This window comes from Drosophila ananassae, chromosome XL (assembly GCF_017639315.1).
Source record: "Drosophila ananassae strain 14024-0371.13 chromosome XL, ASM1763931v2, whole genome shotgun sequence".
Classification (NCBI taxonomy): domain Eukaryota; kingdom Metazoa; phylum Arthropoda; class Insecta; order Diptera; family Drosophilidae; genus Drosophila; species Drosophila ananassae.
Genome location: NC_057931.1, coordinates 3,856,712 through 3,875,227, shown reverse-complemented (window position 1 = coordinate 3,875,227; position 18,516 = coordinate 3,856,712). Strand labels below are relative to the sequence as shown.

At 37.8% G+C, this 18,516-nt stretch overlaps 2 protein-coding genes across 3 annotated transcripts; one reads left to right on the top strand and one right to left on the bottom strand.

Annotated features, from left to right (window-relative positions):
• Positions 1 to 121: 121 nt before the first annotated feature.
• LOC6503573 (calcitonin gene-related peptide type 1 receptor) lies at positions 122 to 18,320 on the top strand. Of its 2 annotated transcripts, none has more exons than XM_001964096.4 (10): positions 122 to 331; positions 14,208 to 14,395; positions 14,623 to 14,974; positions 15,328 to 15,418; positions 15,488 to 15,579; positions 15,660 to 15,786; positions 16,006 to 16,107; positions 16,428 to 16,546; positions 16,607 to 16,680; positions 16,745 to 18,320. In XM_001964096.4, exons 2-10 carry the CDS (start codon positions 14,236 to 14,238, stop codon positions 17,122 to 17,124), a joined length of 1,497 nt encoding a protein of 498 aa, XP_001964132.2. In that variant the 5' UTR covers positions 122 to 331; positions 14,208 to 14,235; the 3' UTR covers positions 17,125 to 18,320. The 2 variants fall into 2 exon arrangements, with proteins under 2 accessions (XP_001964132.2, XP_032309450.1); XM_032453559.2 differs by lacking the exon at positions 122 to 331 and adding an exon at positions 11,598 to 11,651.
• Positions 7,067 to 8,531, bottom strand: LOC6504077 (spore coat protein SP96). Its single transcript, XM_001964097.4, has 3 exons — positions 8,208 to 8,531; positions 7,319 to 8,139; positions 7,067 to 7,245 (listed from the first exon to the last, which is right to left on the bottom strand). Exons 1-3 carry the CDS (start codon positions 8,497 to 8,499, stop codon positions 7,237 to 7,239), a joined length of 1,122 nt encoding a protein of 373 aa, XP_001964133.1. The 5' UTR covers positions 8,500 to 8,531; the 3' UTR covers positions 7,067 to 7,236.
• Positions 18,321 to 18,516: the final 196 nt, after the last annotated feature.

Genomic DNA, 18,516 nt, shown 5'->3' with positions numbered 1-18,516 from the left:
AATAAGCATAATTTTAAATAAAAACCACCGTATAACAGTTTTCGGCAAGCAGTTTACCTCTATAAACTTTAACTGCTTTCTCGGCATGCTGCGCCTTTTGAAATAAATTTCGAGAAACTCAATTCACTTGCCAACTGGTTTCTGTGCCGAGCGGTTGAGTTTTTGTGCATTTTTCTTTCGGTTTTTGCGCCTTTTTGTTGAGTGTGGCAACATTTTGAGTTTGTTGTGATCGCGGAATAGAAAAACATCGCAGAAAAAAAAACACAAAAGAAAGCCGGCCGGAATTGAGAAAGGCAGATGGCCGTAAACACTCACAAGATTCGCAACAGAGGTAAACAAATTAAATTACATTTAATTTCCACCCCAGCCACCAGCAAAACCTAATTTCCTGCGGTTTCCGCTGTGTAAATAATATTTATTTTATGTTCCGGGTGCCATCGAAAATTGCCACGACAAATATTGCTCATACGCCGTGTGGGTCCTCCCAAAAAAATGCGTCCTGTCATGGCTCGACGCAAATCTAACACAAACATATCCACTTACACACACATAGTATTTATTTAAGCCAAAAAAAAAAAAGGAAATTTGGAGGGAAAATCGTCGATGCAAGCGAATGATTTATTCAGGGAAAGCATAAATGTATGCTACGCTTTGGCTTTTTTTTATGCCCCGAGATGGTAAAAAAAAAAACCACCAGCAAAAAAAAGAAAGCATTTCACATTTCGAATGGCTGTCAAAGGCATTTCGCCTGGGGATTTATCAATCTGGTCAGCAATCCTTTAGACCATGTGCACTTCCTAGAAACCCCAAACAGCTCTAAAATAGTCCCCCATTTTTATTTCCCTTCCCCATCCACTCTTTTTTTTTATATTTTTTTTCTTCTTATTTTAGCTGGAAAACATTTTCCATTGCGTATACGCCGTGTGGGCTATGTTTGTTGCGGTCCTGTGTAGCACATCCTGCTACATCCTGTCGCTGTGTCTGAGTCTGAGTCTGTTCCTGTGTCTATGTCTGTGTTTGTAGTTGATTCCATGCTGCGGTTTCTGATTCAATTAGCAGCTGCCTAAAGCAAATGCGCAGCGTTGCCAAGGCAGGATATACAGCGTATATCCTTGTGGCATATGTTACAAGCCAGCTTTAGGATAAGACCAGAATAAACCAATACAAATGCCGCTGTCGATTCGTAACAATTGCAGCAGCCCCAAATCCAAAAAGTGTGCAATAAGTTATGCCCGAACCGTTGCCAGCTGATTTATGGTCTGCCAATCCGAAAAGAACTAAATTATTTGAAGCATGCTCTCTAGTCTAGTCTCTGGCTTGTGTCTCTGGCCCAAAAACACTGCCAGCCTAAGCCTAAGGAAGCACTTTGACTTTTTCGCCAAAAGCCTTGCACGTTCCAGAAGTTCGTCATCGTTTTTGGGGCTATAATTTTGGTAATAAAAAATGTATTCCATTCTGCCTCATTTGTTTTCTTTTGGGGGAGACTTTCCTGGGGAATTGTTAGACACGAGTCCCTCGCCTTTAAACTTTAAAATTAAAGTCTTAAAAATATAAAGAAACAAATAAAAAAGGGGTTAGTACCGCTTTTAAAGGTAAACGGTTTAAATTTTAAACTTACCTCTTCCCAAAATGAGGTAAACGTGGAGTACACATAACATACGTTTATATTTCAACTCCCCTTAATCCTCACTACCCTTTTCCCAGGAATTGGCCGAAGGATCGCTGCTCGTTTAAACACCTTCTGCTGCCAAACGAGCTCAGCTCATTAGTTAGTGGCCATGTTTACACTTTACACCGACACACACACAGGAGAACATTGGGGTTAGAGGTGGCAAAGGGAGGACTGGAGGACAGGACTCTAAATGGCCAGTTAGAAGGATGGGGCTCTGGGGGAGGCACTTTCGTATACATGACAGTCGACAAGCGTCCTTTTCGTGGCAGTCCGAGCGCAAATACATTGATGACAGGTTCTTCATTAAAGGACTTACAAGTGTCGACATGCAGACCCGAAATGCAAACTAAATGTTTCACTTAAACCCTGTTAACACCATCGGGGACAGACCAATTAAAAATTGATAAAAAAAAATATTAAAAAGAAAAATAAATTATTGTATAAAAGATTGAAAAAGATCGCTTGCTTTGAAAAGACAACTTTTCACTTAAAAGCTTTTAAAATACTATTTTGTAAAGCAGAAACTCCATATTTTAGTATCTAAATACGTACAAATTATTCATTTCTTAAATCCCCTAACCAAAAGTGTCTATTTAGTGGTGTTCTGTTCTGTTTGCGGTCCTCCCCCAAAAAAAATATATGATTATTAATTTTCAACCAGAAACGGAAACCGCAAAGAGTTTGCATATGTTTCTCCACAACTCCCCCATGATAGACATCCATTTTGGTGAAACACCAGACACCTCACCCCAAATGCCCCGTGTCTCGAATAACAAAACTCTCTTAAAGTGACCCAATGACCCCGCCAGCTGACTAATGAGGCGTCTGTCTGTTCCTGTTCCTGTTTTTCTTTCTGTTTGCCGGAAAAATGGCTCATTTGGGGAGGGAGATGGAGGAAAATGGGATCTCAAGTGTCGCCGTTTGCTTGTTTTTCGCCACTTTTACAACATAATTTGGCTGTGTCCGAGGGATGGATCATGGTTTATGATTCGCATTGAAGTTACTTTAGCGGCACTACGGCAGTACAGTATGTTAGGCATTTTATTGTAGCCGACTTTGAGGCGCATATTAAATTTTTATGCCGCCAGCCAAAGGCCAGAGAAAACCAGAAAGCAAAAATCCAAGAAAACGTCAAAAAGAATACAAAACAAAGCTGGCAAAAAAAAAAAACACCAAACTAGATATGTATGTATATACAAAAAAAAATACGTATATAAGATGGAAATTGGATTCCATTTCATTGCCCAAGTGTCTCTACTGCTTCTGACACTGCTTATATTGCTACTTTCTTTGGCATAGCCACGCCCCTTTCTCCTTTCTCCTTTCCGCCTTGGACCAGCCATGTTGCGTTTTCCCTTTGTTGGCCAACACAAATTAAATGTACAAAATTCGTAATTGAGCGCTTTATGTATTTTTAATTTATTTTCCCAGCGACGCTCCCAGAGCTGTCAGTTGGTCTTTTGATTAATTTTGCAAACATATATTCCATTGGTCGTTACATTTTTTATTTTTAGTATTTCTTGACGCCACTTGTTTTTTTTTCTTTGCATTTTTTATTATGCCCATTATCCTTGGCTACTTAAAAAATATGGGTGTGTTGGGGTCTGGTTACTTTTGCTTTCAAATATCATGGAAGTTGAGAAATTATAATTGATTTTATGGAATTTTTGGGCATTTAATCATAAATAATTTATATTATTTTTTACCATTTAACATTTAAAATAAATTTTAGAAACAACTTAAAAGCTTGATTTAATGGAATTTTTAGGCATTTAATCATAAATAATTTATATTATTTTTTACCATTTAACATTTAAAATAAATTTTAGAAACAACTTAAAAGCTTTTAATAATAATATTCTAGTCTGAAAGAGAGACATAGCTTATTTTATTTCTTTTAATAATATAGAACTACTTAACATATTTAATTCAAAAATATACAAATTTGTATATTTTTTCTAATAAAAAAACCCATAAAATATAGACTTAAATAAAGTAATAAATTGTCTAAATAAAGAGCAGCCATAAAATACAAAAAATCAGCAATGGAAGAAATGGATTTTCATTTCTAGAAAAAATAAATAAAGCCTAAAACACTCAGTCTTTGATCAACAAACTTAAAAATAATAAAAAAGTAAATCAAATTAAAAAAATGTCTCGATTAAATGCAATAAATTAAATAAAAAAGAGCATAATTGACACCTGAAAAAATCACCTGATGAGAGCCATTTATAAAAGTTTGCATGTGGATTAAATCACGGAATTAATGAAGTCAGATTAATCTTGATTAATCGTCAGCTTTGCAAATTAATTGAAATCTATGAATATTGGTTAAGTGGCTGTTGGTTGGAAAGCCATTCCAGAACCACATCCCACTAAAGCACCAATTAATTTTCAACACAAATTATTTTTTGGCATTAATGCCAATAGTATATCATTCCATATACGATTGGTTTGATTATCTGGGGTAATTGGATTTCCACTTTCGAGGCTTTTGTGGGCTAAAGATATTCAAATTTCGCTATTTCCCGGTGCCAAGTTCAGGTACACGGGATAGTACAAGACTGCACAATTAAATCCAATAAAAATAACCAAACACATTGTTCCCATCCGATTTCGTGGCGATTTCTAAGATTGAAATTGTAAACAATCCGCTGGATAAGCATTTTCCATATACAAAGCATTCTCTTTGCTTTTTTTTTCTTGGCCATGGGCATGGGTAATGTTATAAGCCGATTTCACGGCCATAAATATCAATTCAGTGGCAGCGTGGCCAACAGAAAAAAAATACAAAATATTTGTTAAAAAAAGAAAGAGATGAGGAAAAATCAAAAAGAAGCCAAGAGTCGAGTGGCATGCGTAGCGGTATTTGATTTATGCCCAGTGGGCGTGGCATCCAAAATAAAATATTTGCCCACGACTAAGCCACCAACAAATCTTCTTCCGCTTCAGATTTATTAAAAAAAAAAAAGAAATCTGAGGTATTGGCCTTAAAAGTGAAGCAAGTGACAGGACTTTGAGGGGAGTTTTTTTTTGTGTGGATTTTAGAGGGTGTTCTAGGGGTATATATGGCTTGATGGCTATTTTATGATAGCTATCTGGTAGAAAATTATAGAAATAATCTGTAGATATATTAATTCTTTTTTTAAACCTTAAATATTTTTACAATAATTATTTTACACCATGGACACTTTATTTATTCATTAGTTAATATTTAACTTTGCTATTTTATTTATACTTTCTATTTAATATTTTATTGTATTTCTATGTAAAATTACAGAAACTAGGAGTTAGTATAAAGTTAGTAAAAAATACTTCAAAAATAGAAACATATTTTCTTTAATAAAAATATTTATAACAGACCTTAATATTTGTTTCCCAAAATTTTTATTTTAGAAAACATAAGAATTCAATAACCAAAAAACCTATATACCCAAAAAACCACCTAATACCCATTATTTTAATCTCCAGAACCAGAAAAAACACTTTCCCCCAACCCCATTGGCCAATATAATTCCTCTTACCAGTTTCCATGTATATCCTATCCAGGATCTTGTCCTTCTAAGGATTTTCGCAAATTTTTTTGTGATTTATGCAAGCTGCCACAGAATGTCAATAATTGGCTTAGGATGCCTCAACTTTTCTTCAAGTTTTCTTCATTTTTTTCATTGTTATTCGCGGCCCTGCAACCAGGCAGCTGTCTTTCAAGTTTCCAATGTTTACATTGCCTTGGCCTTTTCGATTTGATTTCAATATTCGATTCGATATGATTTTTTTTTTCTTCATTCAAAAAAAATAAAGTGTGAGAGGTGTGAGGGAATGGCGCCAAGCCCGTAAAAAAAAGAGTTCATTGAATTGTTCTGGTTTTTGGGTCGTTTCTGCTTCGCTCGGCACTTTCCACACTTTTTCCTCAAACTTTTAATGAGCAAAGCGAAAAATTCCAAAAAGCCGGTGCTGCCGGGCATGCCATGCTCTCCGGTTAAATCAAATCAAATAAAATGAGATTTTCACAAATTATTTTACACCGAAAATATGCAAAAGTTACGAAATTATCATTTTGTAAAGCGCCCCGAGGTGTTTTTCATGAAAATACTCTTTACCTTTTGATGATACAAATTGTATACAAAAATTGGTAAAGAATAATCTTAAAACATACATTTTCTTTCACAAATTTTATTGTTCTTTGGAATCCTTAAATAAAAGACTAAAGAAATAAATTAAATTCAATAAAATTATGCAAATTTTTTAACCCATTTCAGGGTCAATATCTGCCCCTTTCTAAATTAAATGTTTAGCATTTAATTAAAGAGATTTTCCCATTAAACTTTTGTCACAAAAAAAAATAATGAACAAAAGTACAGATACAAAATTAGAGGCAAAAAAAAATGTCAAAAATCAGAGTCAAGTTAAGACAATTTGAATATAAATGGCTATTTTAGCCCGGCCCTAATGTCGTCCTTGTTTTGGCCAAGTGCTGCCTTGGGGCATTTGTTAATTTCCGTTTCCGCCTTCCCGCCTGTAGGCCCCGCCACCGCCACCTCGCCACCCCCTCTTGGGTGCCTTTGTTTCGGCCTTTCAGCCGATTTCCGCATCACCCATTTTCCAAAGCTTTTAATGCCGTTTTATTGTCAAAAGATAAGAACGAACACAAAAGCGAAAAACTGCTTAAAAAATGCTGGAGGTGGTGTTGGTGGTGGTGGTGATGGGGAAAAATCTATTAAGCCGCTGCTTAAATTATGCGGCGACCAAACAATGCCAAACACCTGTTAGCGTGTGTGGGGCAAGTGGTGCTGATAAGTGCCAACCCATGCCACCCACTCACCCGAAGCACTCAGCCCAACCACCCACTGAGACAACAAAGTCAAAATATAAAGATGATAGACGCTTCCCAAAAACTGAATTAAATAAATAAATCTCTTAGCCTTGAAACCGATAATTTATTTTAAAAAATGGATAAGCCAAAGAATTTATTTATTAAAAATTACATTTAAATAAAATTTTATTAAATTTAAACGATTTAGGAAAAAAAATAGAAATAAAAATGTTTGAAACTGAAATTTCTGGCAATAAGAAATATTATTTAGTCTTTGTTTAAAAGATTTTTCGACAGAAAATTAAATTCTTCAAAACTTTTTCTTATAAAAAAATAGTTTATTTGTTTTTTATTAATTTTTTTAATGTCATCCTCAAATCTAATACTTCATAAATAGTCCCTTTTAATCCAAAATACTTTAAAAACTTTTAAAACATTCTGTAAACAAATATATTCATTTTTTTTTAGTAGCGCTTTCTTTATTATTTATTTATTTAATTTTATTTGTTTTGTTTTGTTTTGATTTCCCTCAACATTTTTCTCAGTGCCCTCACCCAGCTGCGATCAAGTTAACTTGTTTATGAGCTTTACTGATTGTTTTATTGTGGCTAAAATGGAACACTCTACATATTGTTTTTTCTTTTTTTTTGTGCCTGTTTTTTGTTGCTAAAATTATGATTTTTTTGTTAAGGTGGTTTCTTCAACTGGTCGGCCTAGTGGGTCTTCATTGGTTCGTCTTTTTCGCGGTGGTTTAGCCGGCCTGTGGGTGGGGAATTCGATTTAGATTGGATGGTTCTTGATTTCGATTATTCTCGGATTTTTTGGGTACTTACTGAGGGTGATGGTGTAGTTGTTGCAGCAGTGGTTGTTGCAGCAGTGGTTGTTGCAGCAGTGGTTGTGGCTGCAGTGGTTGTGGCTGCAGTGGTTGTGGCAACAGTGGTTGTTGCAGCAGTGGTTGTTGCAGCAGTGGTTGTTGCAGCAGTAGTTGTGGCAGCGGTAGTTGTTGCAGCGGTAGTGGTTGCATCAGTGGTTGTTGCAGCAGTAGTAGTTGCAGCAGTGGTTGTGGCAGCGGTTGTTGTGGCAGCAGTAGTTGTGGCAGCCGTAGTTGGTGCAGCAGTGGTTGGTGCAGCAGTGGTTGCAGCAGAAGTAGTTGCCACTGTGGTGGTGGGATAAAGGGTGGGGTAAGTGGGGTACCTGGTGGCCGCCGAGCTGGCGGTGCTGCTAGAAGCGGCAGTAGAGCCTGTAGAAGGCGCCTGGGTGGTGGCAGCATACGATTGGCCGTAACTGTAGACAGCGGCATAGGCCGGAACGGCCTTGGAGTAGCCAGGAGAGGGCCTGGCCGGAGCTGGATAGGATCTAGCAGGAGCAGCATAGGAGATGGCAGGTGCAGCTGCAGGGTAGGAGGCGGGGGAATGGGAGTAAGAAATCGAATAGGAGGGAGGAGCAACAGGATAGGGACCAGGAGCCTCGGCCACAGCCCGAGCACCGTAAGGACCGCTGGCAGCAGCATAAGCGTAGGAGTTCTGATTGGAAGCAGGATACTGCACTGGGCTGGCATAAGACTGAACCGGAGCCTGGGGCTTGGGATAATAGGCAGGACTCTGGCCAGCCGAGGAGTACGAGGAGCAGTAGCTTAAGTCCGTAAGGATCAGTTCTGAAAAGAAAGTTTCAAAAATAAATTTTTAAATTTGAAAAAAATAAGATAGTTTATTAGAAACTCACCCCTCTTTCCCTCGAAGAGCCTCTTCAGATTCTGGCTGTCCAACTGGCACTTGCTGCTGAAAGGATAATACTTGTATCCATCGGAAGCGCAGACAGGATATCCTCCGGGCGGGCAGACGGCGTTGTAGTTGGAATCCGTGAAGACGTAGTCGAGTTCAGTGCCCGGAAAGGCCACATCCCCGTAGAAGTAGTCGTAGTCCCCATAAGCCAGACCCAGGGAAACCAGAACGATGGCCGCCTGAAGGATCTGAAGCGAGAAGCTCGTGGACTGAGAACTGGAGAAGTGGAACATTGTGCCTTTCGAAGAACGATGAACTGATGGTGTTCTGCAAAATGATTCCCGCTTTTATGGGTCACTGGCAGTGCAAATGGAACGTGCAGGTTACCCCGATTTCCACTCTTTACATCACTATTATATTATATTATTTATTTATTTATTTCTGTCTTTAACAATTGTCTCTCTTACGCTCTTATCATCTCGAAACGTGTGGCTTTATAAATGGGACAGTCGGTTTGGCTATAATGTCATACTATAAACCATTGTATTACCTAACAAAAACTGACTTGTCTTGGCCCGGCTTAGACGCTCGTGGCCAGCTCTTCGACTGGCGCCACATCTCGAGTCGGAGAGCTTTTAAACAAGTTTCTTATCAATCGGCCTAAGATATACCTCTGAATGGGTGATTAACAATCGCAGAGATAGGCCCGAAATTCAGCGGAAATTGTGACTGAAAAAGAGGTAGATTTGTCATTTTAATCATGTTCTAAATATGTTTAACAATTAACAATTAAGCGATTCATTTGGGAAAATGTAGATTGCGGGATAAAAATGCAGATTAATGGGAAATCGAAGTAAAAATCGTTTTAGGTATTGCTCTTGAGAATCGTATAAGAGTTGACAAAGCTATTACTGTGGCTCTACGCCAAAAGCGAAAATCCAGTATCCAAGGGGTCTACACAAAAATTTGAAAAATATAGAAAAAATATTTTGTTGTGGGATTTTGATGCAGAACGATGGGGAATCGGCGCAGAAAGCGTTTAAGGTATTCCGTTTGAGAATCGGATAAGAATTGGCCGAGATATAGCTATGGATCTGGGCCTGATACCGAAATCCAGGATTTTGAAGGGCATCCCCCACAAAAATTTGAAAAATATTGAAAAAATATTTTGTTGTGGGATTTTGATGCAGAACGATGGGGAATCGGCACAGAAAGCGTTTAAGATATTCCGTTTGAGAATCGGATAAGAATTGGCCGAGATATAGCTATGGATCTGAGCCAGATACCGAAATCCAGGATTTTGAAGGGGATCCCCCACAAAAACTTGAAAAATATTGAAAAAATATTTTGTTGTGGGATTTTGATGCAGAACGATGGGGAATCGGCACAGAAAGCGTTTAAGGTATTCCGTTTGAGAATCGGATAAGAATTGGCCGAGATATAGCTATGGATCTGGGCCACATGCAAAAATCCAGGATTTTGAAGGGCATCCCCCACAAAAATTTGAAAAATATTGAAAAAATATTTTGTTGTGGGATTTTGATGCAGAACGATGGGGAATCGGCACAGAAAGCGTTTAAGGTATTCCGTTTGAGAATCGGATAAGAATTGGCCGAGATATAGCTATGGATCTGGGCCTGATACCGAAATCCAGGATTTTGAAGGGCATCCCCCACAAAAATTTGAAAAATGTTGAAAAAATATTTTGTTGTGGGATTTTGATGCAGAACGATGGGGAATCGGCACAGAAAGCGTTTAAGGTATTCCGTTTGAGAATCGGATAAGAATTGGCCGAGATATAGCTATGGATCTGGGCCACATGCAAAAATCCAGGATTTTGAAGGGCAATCCCCACAAGAATTAGCGGAGATATAGCCATGGAAATGTTTAAATAAATTTATGAATTTAACAAAGTAAATCCAATATTTTAATGTTGATTGATAAAAAATGAAACCAAAAATCTGTCGAGCTCTCCCCCAAAGATGTCGTATTGGCCAAGATATAGACTTACCAACTTTCGAAAGCCAAGTGCCCTCTTTTCGCAGCAGAGTCCCTCATATTGAAATCCCTTTGAAAAGTAATCACCATAAAAGCCACATATAAACCCTCAGCCAGCCAAGAGGAGGAGTCTAATAATAAGTAATAAGCGCACAAGTTGAGAACTTAAAGCCCCTGTGTAAACTTGTACACGTTTTAAATATAAATTTTAGCAAAACAAACAAATAGTCTCCTTTATATGCAAATTTTTGGCAAGAAACTTGAAATGAAAATTGTTTGGCCAAAAGTATGGGTTTATGGTTTCCAAGTCCCTGGAATTATAACACCTCAAACTAGTTACTAATTGCAAAAAAACAGAGACAACAAATGGGAATATTATAAACATACAAACATATATCCAGAAAATGCAGGAAGAGCTGCGAATAAAATATTTATTATGTTTACTCAATCCGGTGCTTCTTCGTTACGCCAGGACATCAGGAATTCAGGAATAAATTTTATGAAAGTGGACACGTGAATGGCAAATCGAAGAGAGAGGATGCTTTAAATATTCCCTCCATTTCAATATGGTGTAAAAAAAATCGCATTAAGTTTCAAAGTGAACGCAAGCCGTGCTTCATTGTATTTTAAGAGTCTTAACAAGAAAGGTGTCAAAAAGCCAGAAAACACAGGTAATAATTTTGTTTATTTAGGGTCATTTTAATAGCTTTCACGTTTATCTGATTGTTTTTCTAATTTATTTTAAAGATATTTTATTAAAAATATTTTAATGGGAAGACATTCCACAAATATTTGTTTACTTTCAATATCTACAAGTCATTGGGTTAAATAAACTCAAAAATTTCGTTGATTTTCTTTTCTTTTTTGAAACCTTAGGCCATTTTTTGGTCACATCTGCATGTATTTGTGTGTCACCCCCACACACTCCCAACTGTTATAACACACACTCCCCTTAAAGGCCATTTTTGTTTTTGTGGCAAGCAGTTCGTAACAGCCAAAAGGCAAACTGTTGCTTGAAAGAAGTGCAAACAAGCGAACAAGCAGTGTAGGTGTACTGGAAAGAATATAAGAAATAATAAGTAGCTTATATTTGATAGCATATTAATAAAAAATAAATTATTTTTATTCAATAAAAGGTTCTTTTTGGAAATATTAAATAATTAATTTAGCTAAAATCGTTCTCCTAAAAACTCTAAAAAAAACAAAATACAACCTTTAAAGACTCTTAAAAAAATGTGTCTACCATATTTCGAAGAAAAACATTTATGAAAACACTTATTCTTTAGCCATATTATTATTTTTGTAAATCCTATAGCACCCCTTATTTTCCCAGTGTAACCACTAGCGCCTAGGCAGCCAGCAAGCAGCCTCGGCAGGCTATTTTCGCCGGATGCCCGGCCACTTGTCAGTGAAACGCAGAACCGAACAGAACGCAAAAACATCCGAAGTGAGATTACAATATTTTCATGTGTTTCCCCCCCGAAGATAAAGTTAAACGTATTTTTTCGGGAGTTTTTTATGCATGTGGCACTTCACCATAATAATTGTTTGCTTTTTTGGGCTTCTTGCCAAACGTGACATAATAAAACTTGGCCAAAATGAATGGGCCTAGTTATAAAGTTAAGATTTCATTCACTTGAAGCCAAAAACCAGAACCAAAATGGTGAAGAATTTCAAAAATTTAATTTTTCCCGCCATTAATAGGCACCACACGAGATTCAATTATCAGTGGATGGTTTTGTTTTAGTTTTTTTTTTTGTCTTAAATTAAGTAAACAATAGAAAGAAATAAATAATTAAGTAGTTTCTTGTTGGGACTGGCTGCCCGTCTTAATTATGTGTCTGGTTTATGTGAAAAGTTTCCTATTTTTGGGTGGATTTGTGTCTGGGAACTGTGATTGGCAGGAAATGAGTGCAATAATTTGCAAGGTTGGCAAGTTTTTGTTGCCGAAGGATGAGGATTCCGGAAAAAAATAAATGCTGGGGATTCGAAGTCAGTCAGCGTGTGTAATTGCATTTACGGATGAAGTAATTTATTATTATAATTGATTCACATGCCCAATGCCCAACGAAAAATAATATAATATTATATTATCCATTATTCGTGACTATATGATATTCTTTGTGCGGCAGTGGGTGTCCTTGTGTTTGTGGCATTTCCGCTTCCTGTTTCTGGTCTGAAAATGCCGCCAGCATCATTAACCGCAGTTTTTCTTCTCCTAATTTTTTTTTTTGCTATTTTTGCTTTGTTTTGTTGCTCCCTCTGATAGACAAAACAATTCATCATCAATATTCAGCATGTGTACATATAATTATTCCCCCAACCGCCGAACCATCATGACTTTGCTTTTACCACCATTGATTGGCCATTTGTATCCTTTGCCATGGGGGTCCTGGCACCGTCTTCCTTCCAAGAGAGTCTTTTGGACGTAGTCCTATTCAGCTATTGTTGACAATAAATTTCAATTTCATGCATAATTTATGCAAGCAAACGTTTTCCAATTATTTGTATTTTATGGATGCTTCACAACGAAGGCGTTACTATTCACTTTGAAAAAAATATGGTATTTTTAAGAGAAGAATTTAAATCGTAACACCTGAAAATTATAAAAGAGTTTGATTTTGAAACATATTTCATAAATATTTTAGAAAAACTATAACCCTAAACCTACAAGTTTTAACCTTTAAAGGACTTCTTATAACTAAACCAAAATCCATTGTATAATTCTCCTCGCAATTACAATCAATTATATCGTATTTTCTCTAGGACACTCTGGCCTAAGAAAACAAGGAGCCACAGGACAATGAGTGCAATGAATTACATTTACATTTAAAACACTGGCCATGTCTTACGACTATAAATGCAATTAATGCTCATTAAAGGACTCGAGTCCTGCGGCATTTGAATTGATGGCCCGCCCACAACATCTGGCCACTGTTGTTTCACTTACCTTCGCAGTTCGCAGTTCGCCGTCCATCGTCCATCGTTCGTCCTTTGTACTTAGTCCTTTGGCTAATTGCTTGTGTCCTCGGACACTTTGCTCAAAAAATAAATAAATAAATAACATGCAAGAATGTTTTGGGCGGAGGAGCACATTTTCCATTCCATCATGAAAAGTTGGACACCGTCTTGGTAATAAATTAATGCCGCAAATTAAAGTTTTTCCTTTTCCCAGCAAACACACACAGTGACAGTAAGCGGGAGAGAGCCTGTATGTGTGGGAAATGTCCTTTGTATGGAAAATCCAGGCAACATTCTGGCTGCTTCTGTTGAAACTCAATCAAGCGAAATGAGTTTTGATTAAAAATATAACCGAGTTAGGCAAGAGAAGTTTGCTTCCTAGCTCATCCCATGAGAACACATATGTATACTGTCTCTTTCGGGCCATCAACCTGCTGTCTCTTTCGGTGGCATCGTGATGTGATGCATTTCATTCGAACTTACCCCGTGGCATTTGCTTTGTACCTCGGTGTGTCACAAAATGCAATTAAATTCCCTACCTCGGTTGCAAAACACGGGCATTAATTAGACAATAAACTGATTTACAACATATAACTTGGTCGACTAGATACACTCACAAAATTACCTCTAGTTCGAACCAAACTTTAAATAAACATAAATTGAATTAAAATAGAGTTTTTGTTTGGCTACTGGCACGGCTGGGGCTGCGATAAGAGGGCCAAAGGTCACCTATAGCTTGGATATTACATCCTTTGGCCGTCACTTTTCCCCCTGGAACCAGCCACGCTCCTTATTCGGGACTCAACTCTTTGAAGCTTAACCAAATTAGCAATGCACACACGAATGGACAGCCACAAGCGATTCCAATTCCCCGTAGACACTGGGAACCAAAATACTACCACATTTTCAGAATATTTGAAAGAAAAGAGTATTCCAACGTTATTCCAACACAACTACAGCTAAAAATTAATTTATTGGATAGATTTTTCAATAGATCTTATTAATATATATAGTTATTAAATTAATTCATATTATTTTTCAGTGCATTGCCTACTTTGAGGCCCCTTGCAATGGGTGGTTTGTCAGCTTCAGTTACTGAACCAGACATGGAACAGGAGGCGCCCCAGCCGCAGGATAATCTGCGCATATTTTTAAAGCATTTGTATGCCGAGTGCGTGTACAGATACCAGAATGACACATACGACGACCCAATGACAGAAACCGCAACAGGTGAGTCAACAGGCGGATACGTGATTTGCCATGCCATGCCACATGACGTTGTTCCATAAAAATGTATACTCAGGGAATTAATATTAATTAATTATAAAATAATAATATAATAATGATTGTGATAATTATAAAATATTTAAAATCATAAAAAAATTATTCTAACATTTAAGAGTCTTTGTTCCAACATCCAAACAACAAATAACAAAAGATTTCTTTTCTGTGGACAGACTACGAGTCAGATTTGCCGGAGAACTTCAGCCCTGTGCCACGATATCTGGAAAATGCTGCTTTAAACGAAGGTTCGATTGACATGCGGAACGTGGACGAAAAGCAAGCGGAAAAGGAGGAGCTATTCGCCACCATTCTCACGGCCACGATGGCCACAAATCAGAATCAGGACGAGCCAGCTGGGCAACGTAGTTCGGGGAACAGCAGTAGCAGCGGCAGCAAACGCCTCTTCTGCCCCTTGGACTTTGACGGATACCTCTGTTGGCCAAGAACTCCGGCCGGCACTGTGCTAAGTCAATATTGTCCCGATTTCGTTGAGGGCTTTAACAGCAAATTTCTGGCCCACAAGACGTGAGTTAAATGCCCAAAATGCTCAAGCATTATCTATTGGCAAACAATATCGAATCGATATTTGAATACGAATTTAGTTTCACTTACCATTAGCATTCCAGAGAAAGCATTTCATGATAAGTATGGAATTTTCACAATTTTCTATAAATAAATTAGATTTTACACAGAAAACCATACTTCAAAGTGCAGAAGTGTTTTTCACTTTAAACACCAGCTGCGCTCAAATAACTCATCAGGGGAGGGAGGCAGAAACTTTGCCAAGAAACTTTTCATTGTCAGGAGCTTTGTTTAGAACATCAAGCCCCAGAACAAACCCCTTTTCAAGAATGAAACAGTAAGAATTATCTTTTTAGCTGCCAAGAGAACGGCTCCTGGTACCGACATCCGGAGAGCAACAAGACCTGGTCCAATTACACCAACTGTGTCGACTACGTTGACTTGGAGGTAAGTCTTCCGCCCGCTGCGCTAAAGCAAGAAGAATAATTCAGAAAAAATGAAAAACTTCCATTGCAGTTTCGCCAGTTCATCAACGAGCTGTACGTTAAGGGTTACGCCATCTCCCTGCTGGCCCTGCTCATATCGATTATTATTTTCCTGGGCTTCAAGTAAGTGTTTGTGTTGTGTCCTGCATCCGGTCGGTGTCCGTTTTAAATGCAAAACACTGTACGGTGTATCCTTTTCACAGATCCCTGCGCTGTACACGCATTCGGATACATGTGCATTTGTTTGCATCGCTGGCCTGCACCTGTGTGGCCTGGATTCTTTGGTACCGCCTCGTGGTGGAGCGACCTGAAATCACAGCCGAGAATCCGGTGAGCTATACAGAGAAAACAAAGCTTATGATAGCTTCATCTATTGTTTAGCCAATTTACATTCCAATATAATTCCAACACTATTCCAACATTCCAACTTAGCTAAAACCTTATTCCAACATGGTGGTTTATCTTATTTCAACATCTATATCTTAGAGAATATTTTCTTTTAGTGCTTAAATGTCAGTTGCATAACGTCCCTATCATGTATCCTTTCAGCTCTGGTGCATCTTATTGCATCTGGTTGTGCACTATTTCATGCTGGTCAACTACTTCTGGATGTTCTGCGAAGGCCTCCACCTGCACTTGGTGCTCGTTGTGGTGAGTGGTGGTGCATAGTGGTCGCGTGGGTGGTTATCCGGGTGGATGGATGGGTCCGGGTCGACGTTGAGCTGCGCCCAGCTTGAGCTACGCCCACACTCCCGCATTGGTATGCAAATCCGTGTAATTGCTTTGCAAGTTGGCATTCTTTATGAGCGTGAGCTGTGCTTGGCAGATGTGATTTGCTGTTTTTGCTCTTTCCGGCGTCATTGCAATGATTTTTGCCCCACCAATGGATGTGAGAGCAAGTTGCAACTTTGGCGAACTGCTTTCCGTCTCTGTCAAGCTGTCAGAACTATCCTTTTTTGCCCCTTTTCCAGGTCTTTGTCAAGGACACGATTGTGATGCGCTGGTTTATCATCATCAGTTGGCTATCGCCAGTTCATTTCGCCGTCGTCTATGGCCTGGCCAGGCACTTCAGCAGCCCAGACAATGAACAGTGAGTGTGAATTGGAGAAATATGAATATTATTATTCAAAAGCATATACTTTTTCGGCAGCTGTTGGATCAATGACAGTCTCTACCTGTGGATTTTCTCAGTGCCCATAACTCTTTCCCTTTTGGCTAGTTTTAGTAAGTTTAAAATCAAACCCTGCCAAGTATAGCCTGCTAAAGACAACTCTTTTACCCGAAATAGTTTTTCTCATCAATGTCCTGAGGGTAATTGTGCGAAAACTTCATCCCCAGTCGGCCCAACCGGCTCCTTTGGCCATCCGGAAAGCAGTTAGAGCCACTATTATCCTCGTACCTCTGTTCGGACTACAGCACTTCCTTCTACCCTATCGGCCGGATGCTGGAACCCAGCTGGATCGCTTCTACCAACTGCTCTCTGTGGTCCTGGTCAGCCTTCAGGGATTCGTGGTTTCCTTTCTGTTCTGCTTTGCCAACCACGACGTCTTGTTCGCTGTCAGGACACTGCTAAACAAGTTGATGCCCAGTTTGGTCTCTCCGCCACCGGCAGGGAGTAATACTGGACAGATGGCGACAACCACACCCAGCCGGGAACTGGGCGTTTAGAGTGTACCACCCGAAAATGCAGCGAAATATTAATCGCATTGAAGAGCAGAGGTTTTGAAAACCCTACCCAAGTACACAAATACAAAAACAACAGTTTTCCAAAAGAACACCAACAGTATTCCAACAGTGCCACATCCGAAGAACTACAGCCTAAACAGTACAACAACCATACTCAGAATTTTAAAGAGAAAACTTTGAGAGGTTTTTGAAACCTTTACAATAACAGAACTCCAACAAAATAAAGCAGTATTCCATCAAATCCACAACTTAAAGAATAACGGACTTTACAGTACAACAACTATACTCCAACTAACAATTTTCGTGAAACCCCAGTTAGAATTTTAAAGAGGAAATATTTAGAGGTTTTTGAAACCCTTCCAACAACAGGACCCCAAGTAGCAGGAGAAAGCAGTATTCCAACAGTTCAAAAACCTTAACCAACAGCCCTATCCCAAACTCGGTTTCATAATTTGCCTAATGCCTGTGTTATTTTTGATATCTCTTTGAATATGTTTTAAATTTAATTTAAAGCAAGCATTTAAAGCAAGTTTATGGCCTGCTGATGTCTACAATGGAGTGAAACTAAAAGCTATCCAACCATATCCAGTATAATTATGGGAATCAAGTAGTTGAATTTAGAGATTCACGGTCCTAAACAAACGATTTTAAATAAAACAAAATATAAAATATATATAATATTTTCAGATATACATGTGTTTTAATCAAGTCCAGAGAGACAACATACGTACGCCAATGTACCTAAAATATTAAATAATTTTTTTTTGGATCGTCCCACAAAGATATTACGATAAAAATATATATACAAAATATATATACAGATATGTGTAATGTTATTGATGTAAAATTTATGGCATATTATATATTATATTCACTTAACCAGCACTCTTAAGTAGTGAATAAATCATGTTAACTGCAAAGGGGGATTGGAGGGATTTTATTGGTACATTGGAAATAAAAAGGCTCTGTTTTGGTAAATTTTTCATTCAATTTTATTTCATTTTTTTGTATTTTTCTTTTTGTTGTTTTTTGCACGTTTTTTGTCATATTTTTATTTTATTTTGTATATCATTGCTTGCCGGCGTTTTTATTTTTATTTTTTTTTTTGTTTTTAGGTTTTGTTATCGTTTGGATTTCGATTTTTTGTTTATGAAAGAGCAAAAGAGCGTAGAACAAAACTAATACATACAATAAAATACAAATATAATAATAATTATACATACATTCATATAATTTATATGTACGAGTATAGTAAAATTTACGTTTGATCGCATTTCTCGATTTATGTTTTTATTTTTAATTGGTTTTTCATTTTTTTGGTTTTGGTTTTTGCAATATAAGTTATATAATAATATGCATCTAAATGTGTGTGTG